At 42.8% G+C, this 13,633-nt stretch overlaps 1 protein-coding gene across 1 annotated transcript in view; it reads left to right on the forward strand.

Moving 5' to 3' along the window:
• LOC121314460 (piezo-type mechanosensitive ion channel component 2-like) overlaps positions 1 to 13,633 on the forward strand; it is a 211,410-nt gene that overhangs the window by 111,373 nt on the left and 86,404 nt on the right. The window contains exon 5 of the mRNA XM_041247759.1: positions 13,404 to 13,566. Coding sequence (XP_041103693.1) covers positions 13,404 to 13,566 — 163 coding nt within the window. The remainder of the gene's footprint in view (positions 1 to 13,403; positions 13,567 to 13,633) is intronic.

Here is a 13,633-nt window from a genome sequence, read left to right on the forward strand (position 1 = left end):
TATCCCGTAGGGGGAGGCGTCACAGGACAGAATCAGCTCTTTCTCACTGTCGTAATGCACAAGTATATCTGTGGATTGCATGAGCTTTTTAGATTTCTCAAAAGCAGCCTCCTGCTCTTTTTTCCATTGCCATTTTGTGTCTTTTCTCAACAATTTGTGCAGTGGAGCCAACAGTGTTGACAGGTTAGGTAAAAACCTGTTGTAATAGTTCAACAGTCCTAAGTAAGCCTTAAGCTCTGTTATGTTGGTAGGTGCAGGTGCATTTTGGATAGCTTGTACCTTGTTCTTAAGTGGGTGTAGTCCTGTGGCATCCACTTTGTGACCCAGAAACTCAGCCTCACTTCCCAGAAAGGTACACTTACTTCTCTTTAGCCGTAGGCCTGCCTCCTCCACTCTCTGAAGTACCTCGCTTAGCATCTGCAGGTGCTCCTGATCATTCTTGCCCGTCACCATGATGTCGTCCAGGTAAATGGCTACATGGGGAATTCCCTGCAGCAAACCCTCCATAATTCTCATTGGGTTTAACTGTTATTACTTAATTAATTACTGTGTGTAATTAAGCTTCAAAGATTGTTTTTGCAACTTTGAGATTCCTCCTCAGGTTACGCCCTTTGATTGTGCCTCCGTGGTGCCTGGCAAATATTCAACAATGTGGATGTTTAGGAATGCATTCAAAGTGACCCACAAAAAGGCCTCAATGTTTTAATTTTTACGACTTCAAACTAACTTCAAAAATGCATGGTAAAAACATCATTGTGTGCAAGATAGCTGGACTGGATGAAACCCCGAATGGAAGACGGTTTACAGTAAATAACCCTTTGTGTGTGTTTATAGTTACATACTTTTTTGATTCCTCATCCAATATTACCTGTTGATAGGCATGACTCATGTCCAATTTGCTGAATTTTGCCCCTCCTGAGAGCTTTGCAAAAAGATCTTCAATTCTGGGAATGGGATACTGTTCCAGTTTGGATACCAGATTTACAGTAAGTTTGTAATCTCCGCAAATCCTCACAGAGTTATCAGGCTTTAGCACTGGGACTATGGGAGCTGCCCACTCAGAGAATTTCACTGGTTCAATTATTTTTTTCTCTCAAGAGGCGGTTCAGCTCAGCCTCCACCTTCGGTTTCATAGCATAAGGCACAGGTCTTGGCTTAAAGAACCTTGGTGTTGCCTCTTTGTCAACATATATTTTAGCCGGTGGGCCTCGCAATGTCCCCAATTCCTCTTTGAATACATTCTCATGTTTCTTCAACACATCCTGGAGTGTTGTTTTGTCTCTACCTATCTGGTTTACAGTGCCCCAGTTTAATTCCAACTCCGTAATCCAACCGCGGCCCAGTAGGTTTGGTCCTTTGCCAGACACTACTACTACTGGCAGCTGTTTAACAGTCTCTCTGTACTGTACAGTTAAGTTTGCAGTACCCAGTGTTTTCACTCTTTCGCCTGTATAGGTTCTGAGATGCAGGGAACATGTCTTTAGCACAGGTACTTTTGCCCCATTCCTTAGTTTGGAGTACTCTGTTTCATTCATAATTGTAACACTGGACCCCGTGTCAACCTCAAATTGCACATCCGACTTGTTCACTTTTAACTGTAATGTGATAGGCGCTACCTTGGGAATGCTTGTCTCTGTTACGTTATTCATAATGAACACGTCTTCACCGTCACTTGCATCTGTTTCAGGATTTTTGCTAATGTGATGCCCCATGTTTTCCTCCCCCTCTAAGTTTGGTTTTCTCCACAAGTGAGTTCGCCCTGCACGCTTTCCTGATGTGCCCCTTTTTTCTGCATCTATGACACATTTCCTTAAGAAAACGACAGTCATTCACCATATGCTCACCACCGCATCTATAACATGCCCTCATAGTTCCGCCAGTTCGTGGTTCCCTCCACGTTTTTAGCTTTTGCACTGTAGCCTGGCTAGCATGTTTCCAGTTAGCACCATTGCTTCCTTTGCTTTGCCATTGTAAATCCTGAACGTCTTTGTTCGCTGTCTCCAATGCCTGAGCAAGTTTCATTGCTTTTTCAAATGTTAACTCGGTTTCTGCTAACAGCCTGCGCTGAATACGATCATCGTCTATACCACAGACTAGCCTGTCCCGTAACATTTCCTTTAGCCTGTCTCCATAGTTGCAATGTTGAGCCAGTTCTCTTAGCACTGCCACATATTCAGTCACACTCTCATTTGCCTGTTTGTTTCTCGAGTTAAATTTAAAGCGTTGAACTATTTCGCTGGGCTTTGGGTTGTAGGGTGTTCAACAAAAAAAAACACCAACAAAACAAACATGAAGAATTCGGCATAAATGAAGGCGTTTTTTTTTGTGTTTGTGTTTGTGTTTTCAACAAACATATAGTGGCGGTGGGCACGTGGCCACCTTGAACCACAACAAACACAAAAAACACCCACCAACAGCAACAAACCAACCAACAAAAACAACACAAAAACAACACCACACACCCACACAGACCCGCCCCCAAACAACACAAACCCAAAACAAACAACACACAAACAACAAAACTTTTGTGCGTTTTCAACAGTTCAACTAAATCGTCAAACGATTTGTCCCCTGGCTTGTCTGGGCTTAACAAATTTCTCATCAGACTATATGTTTGGCTTCCTACCGAACTTAAGAGAATCGCCCTCTTTTTATTGCCGTTGTCAGTCTCATTTGCTTCAAAAAAATGCGACAGCACTTTGCAATATTCCTCCCATGTCTGTAGTTGACTATCAAACGGCGCGGTTGTTCCTACAGTGGCAGCCATGTTCCGTTGTCTGTGAGTGCTCCCACTAACGTTAGCAGGTTGGGCCGAAGCTATGTAGCTACACTTGTCTCTTCTCCTTTGTTGTCTCCGTTTTCAACGACCTAAGACAAGTCGCCCGATTTCCTCGTCGCCATATGTAATAACCCGAGATCCAAGATGCAAGAATATAACTTTAATCACAGTGTCTTTATTAGAACAATCTCTGTTGAAACCTACACATTAGTGTTTTCTAAGGACTTTCTCGACCCCACGGTATCCTAGGTAGAAGGTAAGCATGTAGGGCGCTACTGACCTCTAGTGGCATAACTTGAACTGCATTATATACATAAACATTCACATTACTACATTCCTGAAAAAATAAAGATATATAGTTGTAGTTGTTGCTGTGTAAACGAGCAATGAAAAACTACATCTCCCAGAATGCCATAGTTATCCAAAACACAGATTGACTGACAATCAGATAAACTAATACACCTGCTCCGAATTTAACAAGCCAGGCAGGTATAAAAGGACAGGTTTCAAAGACAATAGCTGTCTGTGGGAAGGTAAGGAACTGCGTATAGACCCAAATACAGTGTTTGTTAAAACACTGTATTCAGGTCTATATATTAAGTAGTAGAGTATATTAAATCTGTGCATTAGTATATTAAATCTAGTGTATTAAATCTGTGAGTTGTGAATAATATATTCAATCAGTAAACCGGATTAGCATCTGACTAAGTAAAGCTAGGGATCCTGTTAGGTTTAATTAGCACTCCAAAACATGAGTTCAGATGTATTTGTTTTGTATTGTTTGTTAAAAGAAGCCGTGTTCCCACTGGAAAAGGGACACCACAGGAAAAAAAAAAAAAAAAATACAGGTATCATTCTGTGTAAACCCATCCTTTGTTGTCAAGAGTGCTTTATCCACCAAAGACGTGTTAGGAACCCAGAACATTGTTCAAAGTTATACTGTAAATTTGTGTCACAATTTGTAACTATGAACATTTTTTTATATTGTTAATATATAATTGTGTTACCATACTTTTAGAAAACAATATGAAATGCTAAACTGAAATCGCAAGCCCTTTTCTAAGTGTTATGTTTTGAAATGATTGTTGCGTAATAAAATGGTATTCGCTTTTCTGTTGAATTGACTCACTGTGGTTAATCAACAATATATCTGCCCCGCACTCCCCTTCTCTTCAAAGCCATTCAGCCATTTTTAATTAGAAGATATGTACAAATAATCAATCAAACGATCAAAGGGGAACATCACAGACATTTTTTAATTAAGGTAAAACTACAAGAAGCTTAGTTCCATCAAGAGACCTGTCAAAACTGACCGGAAGTGTTTAATTATTTGAATTATCAGCGAGGAGCAATCATTACATTTTTCTCCACTAACAGCTGGAAATAAATTACCATTAAAAAATCTATTTCACCTTTACCATAATGTGTACATTTTTAATATAGGAAAATGTGAGACCTACAAAGTAATGGCTATACATATTTAGATAAGTTTTACTGGAATTATTTTGTTAGCACCATATACTTAAAGATAATTATTTGATTCAATTATTAAGGTATTTGCACATAGATGCCGACCCCATATCGCTCAAACCCACTTACTAGAATTATACAATTGGGCCCTTACACTTTTCAAATAACGTGGAGGTTTTACAGATACATACTCAGAAACACTAACTGTTCCGCCCCTGGCATTTTGTTATAGTAACGGACATAGGTACCAGAACACCTGCATAGCAGTTAAAGCAGTTTGCTTGCTGTGTCCAAAACCATATTTTGATTTCTTACTGGCATTAGTTGACAATAGTTGTCTTTTCAGACTGTATAATTATATCTAAGATTGGTTTTCACTGAGGGTTCACCTATAATATTAATATAAAATAGCTTTTTACTTTTACATTACACTAAAAACATAGTTGTGAATAACACAGTGAAGTAGTTTTAATGTTATTTCATTCATAGCTTTTTAAATGCATATGTGGTAAAGCCCCCTGGATCAAGGCTGATCTGTGCCCTTGAAACAGTGAACGCAGACTCAGAAGCTGCTTTGTGCATTTTTATTAACACATAAACAACGCAGACAAACGCAGGAACAAAGAAACAATTTCAACAAGAATAATTCTAAATAAACAGTGCCCAAGCTTTGGCTTTTGTTTTCTCTCTTTCTCTCACTCCTTCTGTCGCTCACGCTCTCCTACACACTCTCACGCAAACACTTCCTTTTGTTCCTTTTATAGGGTGCTCCAAGGGTAATTAATAATCAATCATTCAATCACCACCTGGCCACATTCTACTCTTTTCAAACAATTAATAAAACAACCACCAACCAAACAATTAAAAACTCACTTGTGCCAATTTAAACTAGTTTGCTGTTTCCACTATGCCTGAACCAAGATGCCTCCCAGCCACAAAACACATGTTTTTCACTGTGCAGGGCCTCTAAGAGTCTGTTTTGCAGATATGAATCAATGAACTGAAATACAGACATAAAATATGCTGCATGGTAAAAGAAAAAAGAGAAAAATGTCAAAAAATGACCAAATTAAACAAGTACTTTACATAAATCTAGAACTTCTTCATGATTTTAAACATGAACTCAATACCCCAGTCCCATGCAGCAGATGTACAATGTGACATTAACAAGAAGATTATTCTGCGTTTGTGAATTGCTCACATTGATCAATGAGACAGACCCTTGTATTTTCTAACGCATTTAGATACACAGGTTGATGTAAGTGCATATAATTGCGGATGCAAAATAAAAATTGCATTGCGGCCAGCAATTATTTTGCACTACGCCTTATGTAAGCTTAAGTCTCAATGAGCGCATCTGTCTATTTAGCGGCTGCACTTGCAGAGTTAGGAGCACAGAGAGCAGTAGTTGCTGTATGACATTTGTGGAGTAGGAAAGTACAAAGAAAACAAATTCTGAAGAATGGCAGCAAAGAGTTTTTTGGAAAAGCCTCAGCCAACATCAGTTATGCCAGTATCCTTAGCATGACATCCAGAAATGTGCCTAGCACTCTGGAAATGGTGGATTGGGCTATCCCTCCAGACATTCCAGCTGTGGTCTGAAAGGAACCAGAGGTTAAGTAGTGCAGAGAGCACAACACTTTCACTTGTGCAGGGATAGCGATCCCTAGATTGACGCTGGGGTCTAGCTCGTCCCTCAGTTCAGCTATTAGGTCAGTGATGACCTGTGGTCTTCTCTTCCGAACGTGCTCCTGCCTCTCCTCAACAAGAGCCAAGTGTTGCCGCATCAGAAAGTGAACCACAGCAGCCATCTTGAAGACAATGACAGGTCTCTGCAGGTGTTAATGACCATGGATAAATGGTGGCAAAGTTAAAAATTTGATAGCGTGTGCAGAACGGCAGGTGAACAATATTCTTTACTTACACCACATTTTTAGCGGCCTGTAAAATCAGCTGCTAAACACGATTTACAGCATCCTTACATCACCCCCCATAGAGACCTAATTTAAACTGGCTGGTGAGGCAAGAGTAAATCATAATTCGTCCTTCCTTATTGTGTTAAAAAACATGGTCTGTCGCTTGATAAATTTTATAAAGCAAATAGTGTTCACCAGGGCTGCCGAGAGCCGTCATGGGCCCAGGGAAGGATTGGTATGTGGGCCCCATACCTTGCAATCTTTGCATGGTCTGAGGAAGATCTTTTCAACTGACACCGTATTTTGATAATGGGTTTGAAGGGAACTGTCAACGATGTGTAGCGGTTTCAATATCTCAATTAAAATCTGCAGCAAGATAGTTTACTTTTTTTCAAAGTAGTTATGTTTAAGTAATTTACAGTATTCAAACTTTTTTTTCAGGTAAACATCAAATAACATTTGCAGAAGTATTCACCCCCCCCTGCAAAGTTTTCACATTTTGTTGGCACCTGAGCATACTCCACTTTCAAATTAGACTTTACATGTAGAATCTACACAAACTACTCCACATTGATAAAGTTAAAAAATGCATATAGAATATAAATAAGTAAGATTTACAGAGAAAAACAGATTAATCTCAGTTGCATAAGCATTCAGCCCCTTTGCTTCTGCAGCCCTAAATCAGCTCAAGTGCAAATGATTTGTTTGAAAGGTGATACAATTATTGAATGGTTTCATTTTAAAATATTATAAGCAGGGACAGGCATGCCGCTAGCCATTTAAACAGAGGCACAGTACAGTAGTAGTATAAGCTCTAGTTCCGAACTTTAAGGATAACTTTTTTTTTTTTGGTCTGTACCTGATCCTCCAGGAAATGGTTCTTTTTCAGGCCACACATCTCACTTGGCACCAATCTGATGAGAAACAGGAGAATAACAGAATTCCTAATGCTTTGCACTGCATTTCTGTCTGTCTTGAGGGGGCTGTTGCAGAAAACCTTATTTATTACCTTACAAATTGGATTAACTAAAACGAAAATGGTAGGGAATGTATACATGTCCAGATGTAATTTAATCCGTTACCTCAGTTGATGAACCATTTATTTTTCTTAATAAACAGTAGGCTTTTTTGTTAAAACAAATTTATCTCTTGTGACATATTCCATCATTAGCATGAGATTAAATAATGAACATTACTTTTAAACAAATCATAATTATGACACCAATCATTAATTAGCGCTCATTTTCTGTGATGTTATCTTTGAAACTGTATGCATCAGATTTTGAAATGCTGGCATGTGTAGACTTGGCAGTCGTGATTTGTGTTCAGTTTTACTGTAGCAGCTTGTCAGTTTCTTACTGTCATGATCTAATGTCACCTTTGAACTGAGAGGTAATCGGAGTGTTTAGATTGTCTTGCTTACATAGCTCAGAAAATATGTGTGGAATCTCCTAAGTATTTCTTTAGATCATTAAGATCAGTCCAACATTTCTGATTTATATTTACATTTCTGTTACAATGATTTATCTCCTTAAAGGAGGGATAACAAAGGCCTTAAATTCCACTTTTGTACCTCTTGGCAATTGCAGAGGCGGGCCTTATTTACAAAATGTTATCTTAAGGACATTTGTTTGAAAGCATTGATTAAATCAAGCTTGCTGTTAATTAAACTGTTGTTTAAGAACTCTGTTTAACTTAAGAGAAGATTTGTAAACTGTTTTTCAAAAAGACAAATCTTCCAATGTTTTGTGAATATGACCCGTTGTCACCGGCTTGCCTGTGATGAAGGTTCTTTGCTTTATTTGATACTTTTGAGATATTTCAAATACAACACTATAGGTTAAGAAGTGTTTTGTGATACCTGCTGGACTGCCTACCTTTTCTGTTTGTCGTCACAATACCAAAAATCTACTGCAATTGCAATCAGACCAAACTAACACATGCTAAACCAAAGGATTTTCTTTACATTCAGTGGGGGGACAGTGATAAGACAATCACAGCAATAAGAAGTAAAGAAATAGATTGAATGCATTGGTTAATACTGTTACTGATTAAGTCAGGGATAAAGTGGTAGAGGCACAGAGCAGGAGAAGGGTACAAGAAAATTTCAAAGGTGCTGATTATACCTCTCAGCACAGTGAAGTCCATCATTAGGAAGTGGAAGATGCATCATACCACCCAGACATTACCCAAATCAGGTTGCCCTCCCAAACTGAGCAGCCGGGTAAGCAGGACACTGGTTTGAGATGTCACTCTGAAGTCAACAATGACCTTGGGAGATCTGCAAAGTTCTGTGTCTGAGATGGGAGTCAGTGACTTCAACAATAAGCAAAACTGGCCTATATGGACGGGTGGCAAGAAAGAAGCCATTACTCAAAAAACCTCATCTAAAGCACATATGGAGTTTGCGAAAAAGCATATAGATAACATTGCAGATGTGTGTAAAAAGGTTTGGTGGTCAGACAAGACAAAAATTTTACTTTTTGGTCTAAATTCCAAGTGTAATGTCTGGCGCAAGCCCAACACTGCACATCACCCAGTTAACACCATCCCAACTGTTAAGCATGGTAGTGGGAGCATCATGTTATGGGGATGCTTCCCTTCAGCAGGGACTGGGAAGCTTGTCAGGATAGAGGGGAGAATGGATGATGCAAAGTACAGACGAATCCTTGAGGAAAACCTGTTTGAGTCAGCCAAGACTCTGAAACTGGGGAGGAAATTCACATTTCAGCAGGACAGTGACCTGAAGCACAAAGCCAAAGTCAAACTGGAGTGGTTAAACAAGAAGAGAATTAATGTTCTTGAGTGGCCCAGTCAAAGTCCTGACTTTAATCCAATCAAAAATGTATGGAGAGACTTAAAGATTGCAGTCCATCGACTATCCCCAACAAACTTATTAGAACTGGAGCAATTTTCCCGTGAAGAATGGGCAGAAATTTCACCATCCTACTGTGCAAAGCTTGTAAAGACCTATCCAAAAAGACTCAAAGCAGTAAGTGCTGCAAAAGATGCTTCTAGAAAGTACTGACTTAAGGGGCTGAATACTTATGCAACCAGTACATTTCATTTTGTACATTTTCTTTTCAAGTTTTGCTGACATTTAGCCTCCTCCTCATATAATAGTGTTTAATTTAACCACTACAGCTTTAAATAAAAAAAAAAGTTCATTTGAAAAACTGTCCATACATTATTTGTAATTCAACAAAATGTGACATTATTAGTAGTGGGTCAATACTTCTGCAAACCACTGTAAATGCTTGCAGGTTTTGGAATGTGTTGTGTTTATTGCTGTTGTCTGGTCTGGTCTGGTCTTCTGGTTTTCAGTTTTGTCATTTTAATTGTGCGGTATTTCATTGCTTTATGTTTTGAGAAGACAGGGCACCATGGTTAACTACCTTGTGGCTAAATTGAGTTACTTTGTTTAAAAAATCTTAACTGAAGTATTTCAATCTGTGGTATGTGATATCAGGGTGATACTATTCCATGCTGCATAACATACCGGGATGGCTATGCTGTGTCACTGGAGCGGATTACTCTTTTAAAAATAACATTGTTTTTAAGAAAATGTGTGTAACAAAGTGCCCGCCCCTGTGTATATTATCTGTTATGTGTTGCGTGTGGTGTGTTTAAATGTTGGTGTATAGACATTGGTACACGGGATATAAACGGGTCTGTGTAACACGAGTGTTTAAAAATGTATATGTGTATTTAGGCACGAGGATTGCACAGCACTTCACGTGCAAGTAAAATGTAGTAATATGTGAGCACGGGGAATTGCACTTTATTAATTCACGTGCTGGGATTCAAGTGAATAATTAATTGGTAATTGAATCCCAGCACAATAGTATATATAGATGCACGTTGTCACATACTGGGGTTGGGTGTTCGATGAGCGGAGAACGGGATTGGAGACGGAGGAAATAAGTAAAGTAGTAATAATAATAACAAAGTATCTGCTCACCGTGTTTGTCAGTGTCTGTCCGTGCACCGTTTTGTTAAGTTTAGTCTGTTTTCGTTTGTCTATTTATTTTGGCGTAGAGTGCCGTGTCCTGTGTTTTTCGTGTTTGTGTAAACCTTTTATTTTGTATTAAACCGGCGCCAACAGGCGTCTTCATCACTTCATTTCATCCGTCCTGTGTTTTGTGTATTGCATTACCTTTCCTGGTTCTGACGCCGCCCACTTCGGCCGTCTCTGTGACACGTGGTGTCCTGCGTGGGATAACAGCGCCTCCAAGCGTCAGACCAGGAGAGGTGTTTTGTCAAAAAAAAAAAAAAAAATTTAACAAAAAAAAAAAAAAAAAAAAAAAAAAACCACAGCAACAAAAAAAAAAAAAAATAAAACATGGAAGGCTGGGACTGGAGAGATGGCTGCCAGGACCTGGAGGAGTTCCTCGGTGGTCTGGAGGACCAGGGCTGGTGCCTTGCCTGTGGGGAGTTTGGGCACCCGGTGGTGCGCTGCCCCTACCAGGAAGGAGAGGAGGAACTGCCGCAGGAGAGGAAGGTGAGGAGGTGGCAGAGAAGGGGAAAGGGGAAGAGGAAGGCAGAGGTCCCACCACTGTCTCCACAGCAGCACCAGTCTCCTGCAAGGGAGGAAGAGCCGCACCAGTCCCCTGCAAGTGAGGGAGAGCCGCACCAGTCCCCTGTATCAAGGGGAGACTACACACCGCTCCCACCTCCACCACCAGGAGACTACACGCCGCTCCTACCTCCATGGGCAGGAGCAGAGCAGCAGGAGCTGCCTCTGCCTCCGCCACCTCCACCGGCAGGCGCAGAGCAGCAGGAGCTGCCTCTGCCTCCGCCACCTCCACCGGCAGGCGCAGAGCAGCAGGAGCTGCCTCTGCCTCCGCCACCTCCACCGGCAGGGGGAGAGCAGCAGGAGCTGCCTCTGCCTCCGCCACCTCCACCGGCAGGGGGAGAGCAGCAGGAGCTGCCTCTGCCTCCGCCACCTCCACCGGCAGGAGCAGAGCAGCAGGAGCTGCCTCTGCCTCCGCCACCAGCAGAGGGTGAATGCCTGCTGGGTCCCTGTCCACCAGCAGAGGGTGAATGCCTGCTGGGTCCCTGTCCACCAGCAGAGGGTGAATGCCTGCTGGTATCACGTCCCTGTCCACCAGCAGAGGGTGAATGCCTGCTGGTATCACGTCCCTGTCCACCAGCAGAGGGTGAATGCCTGCTGGTATCACTTCCCCCACCAGCAGAGGGTGAATGCCTGCTGGTATCACTTCCCCCACCAGCAGAGGGTGAATGCCTGCTGGTATCACTTCCCCCACCAGCAGAGGGTGAATGCCTGCTGGTATCACTTCCCCCACCATCACGAGGAGAGGAGCTGGAGCTTCCTCTGCCTCCACCTCCATCAGGGGGAGAGGAGCAGGAGCTGCCTCTCCCTGCACCAGAAGGGCCAGGACTAGATGCTGGCGGTCCTCAGCAGCCCTTGCATAGGCTGCTGAGGGAAGCACGGGGAAGAACCTCCCGGCTGCAGTGGCCGAAAAGAGGGCCAACACCCGCACCCCAGCTTGTCCTGACTGCCAGCCTCGCTTCGCCCAAGGATGCCAGCCTCGCTTCGCCCAAGGATGCCAGCCTCGCTTCGCCCAAGGATGCCAGCCTCGCTTCGCCCAAGGATGCCTCTGCATCGCCTGGGGTTGCCCGCCGCTCTGCATCGCCTGGGGTTGCCCGCCGCTCTGCATCGCCTGGGGTTGCCCGCCGCTCTGCATCGCCTGGGGTTGCCCGCCGCTCCGCATCGCCTGGGGTTGCCCGCCGCTCCGCATCACTGCCGGCCACGAAGAAGGGGGAGGAGGTCTGGAGACCGCCAACCCCAGCAGCAGTTTCGCTGCCGGAGGAGGGGGAGGAGGTCTGGAGACCGCCAACCCCAGCAGCAGTTTCGCTGCCGGAGGAGGGGGAGGAGGTCTGGAGACCGCCAACCCCAGCAGCAGTTTCTCCGCCGGAGATCGTGGGGGAGGTCCGGAGACCTGCTCCCTCTGCAGTTTCTTCCCTGCAGGAAGAACGGTGGTTGAAGCCCCACCAAGGGGAGCTGCCGGCGCCGAAGGAGGGGGAAGGTCAGGAGACCACACCCCAAGCAGCCTTTCCGCTGCTAGGACTACCCTGGCAGGAGAATGCTACCCTGCTGACAGCATTACGACCTGTGGGCCCCTGGAAGCCTCTGGTCCTGGCCAAGGACTTTGGGCGGGACTTTTGGGCTTTTAAGGGGGGAGGTGGCCATTGAGGCCATGTGTGCTTTGCACAGGAGGGGGTATATGTAACAAAGTGCCCGCCCCTGTGTATATTATCTGTTATGTGTTGCGTGTGGTGTGTTTAAATGTTGGTGTATAGACATTGGTACACGGGATATAAACGGGTCTGTGTAACACGAGTGTTTAAAAATGTATATGTGTATTTAGGCACGAGGATTGCACAGCACTTCACGTGCAAGTAAAATGTAGTAATATGTGAGCACGGGGAATTGCACTTTATTAATTCACGTGCTGGGATTCAAGTGAATAATTAATTGGTAATTGAATCCCAGCACAATAGTATATATAGATGCACGTTGTCACATACTGGGGTTGGGTGTTCGATGAGCGGAGAACGGGATTGGAGACGGAGGAAATAAGTAAAGTAGTAATAATAATAACAAAGTATCTGCTCACCGTGTTTGTCAGTGTCTGTCCGTGCACCGTTTTGTTAAGTTTAGTCTGTTTTCGTTTGTCTATTTATTTTGGCGTAGAGTGCCGTGTCCTGTGTTTTTCGTGTTTGTGTAAACCTTTTATTTTGTATTAAACCGGCGCCAACAGGCGTCTTCATCACTTCATTTCATCCGTCCTGTGTTTTGTGTATTGCATTACCTTTCCTGGTTCTGACGCCGCCCACTTCGGCCGTCTCTGTGACAATGTGTTATTGCATTAAGTGATATGACCACCATTACTCCAGAGGAGGACTTTTCCATCCTTATAATGTCTTAAAATATAGTAGGCTTTCCGAGGTAATAGATTGGGCTTAACCACTAGAGTGAAACTGTTAGGCATAAACACATTTGGTACAATTAAGAAAGATTTAATTCTTGCAAACTAAAACATTATGTGAAAAGGCCATAACTTTAAGATATAACAAACAAGGAGAAATGGAATAAATGCAAACTTATGAAGATGCCAGGGTGATGCCAAGAAGAATAGCTGCTGAAGTGTGCTGAGTATGTTTAACTGTCTGGCACTTGAAAACGCTGAATGTTTCTTCTTTTTACTTTGCAGTGTAAGAGGAGCAGATCCTGGAAATGGTATTAGGGTGTTCATACCAGATATTGGGATGTTTGTTGCAGGCTTGGCAACGTGGCTTCTGTGCCGAAGTCTGGTTCAGAAAACACCCACAGAAGACATGGCGCAGTACAACACAGATTTTGAAAACGATGACCAGGTACTGTTTAAAAAAAAAATCTTTTCTGATCTACACCACTTGATAAACTCTGCTGCTCCCACTAGGG

This window comes from Polyodon spathula, chromosome 4 (assembly GCF_017654505.1).
Source record: "Polyodon spathula isolate WHYD16114869_AA chromosome 4, ASM1765450v1, whole genome shotgun sequence".
In the NCBI taxonomy this organism is placed as follows: Eukaryota; Metazoa; Chordata; class Actinopteri; order Acipenseriformes; family Polyodontidae; genus Polyodon; species Polyodon spathula.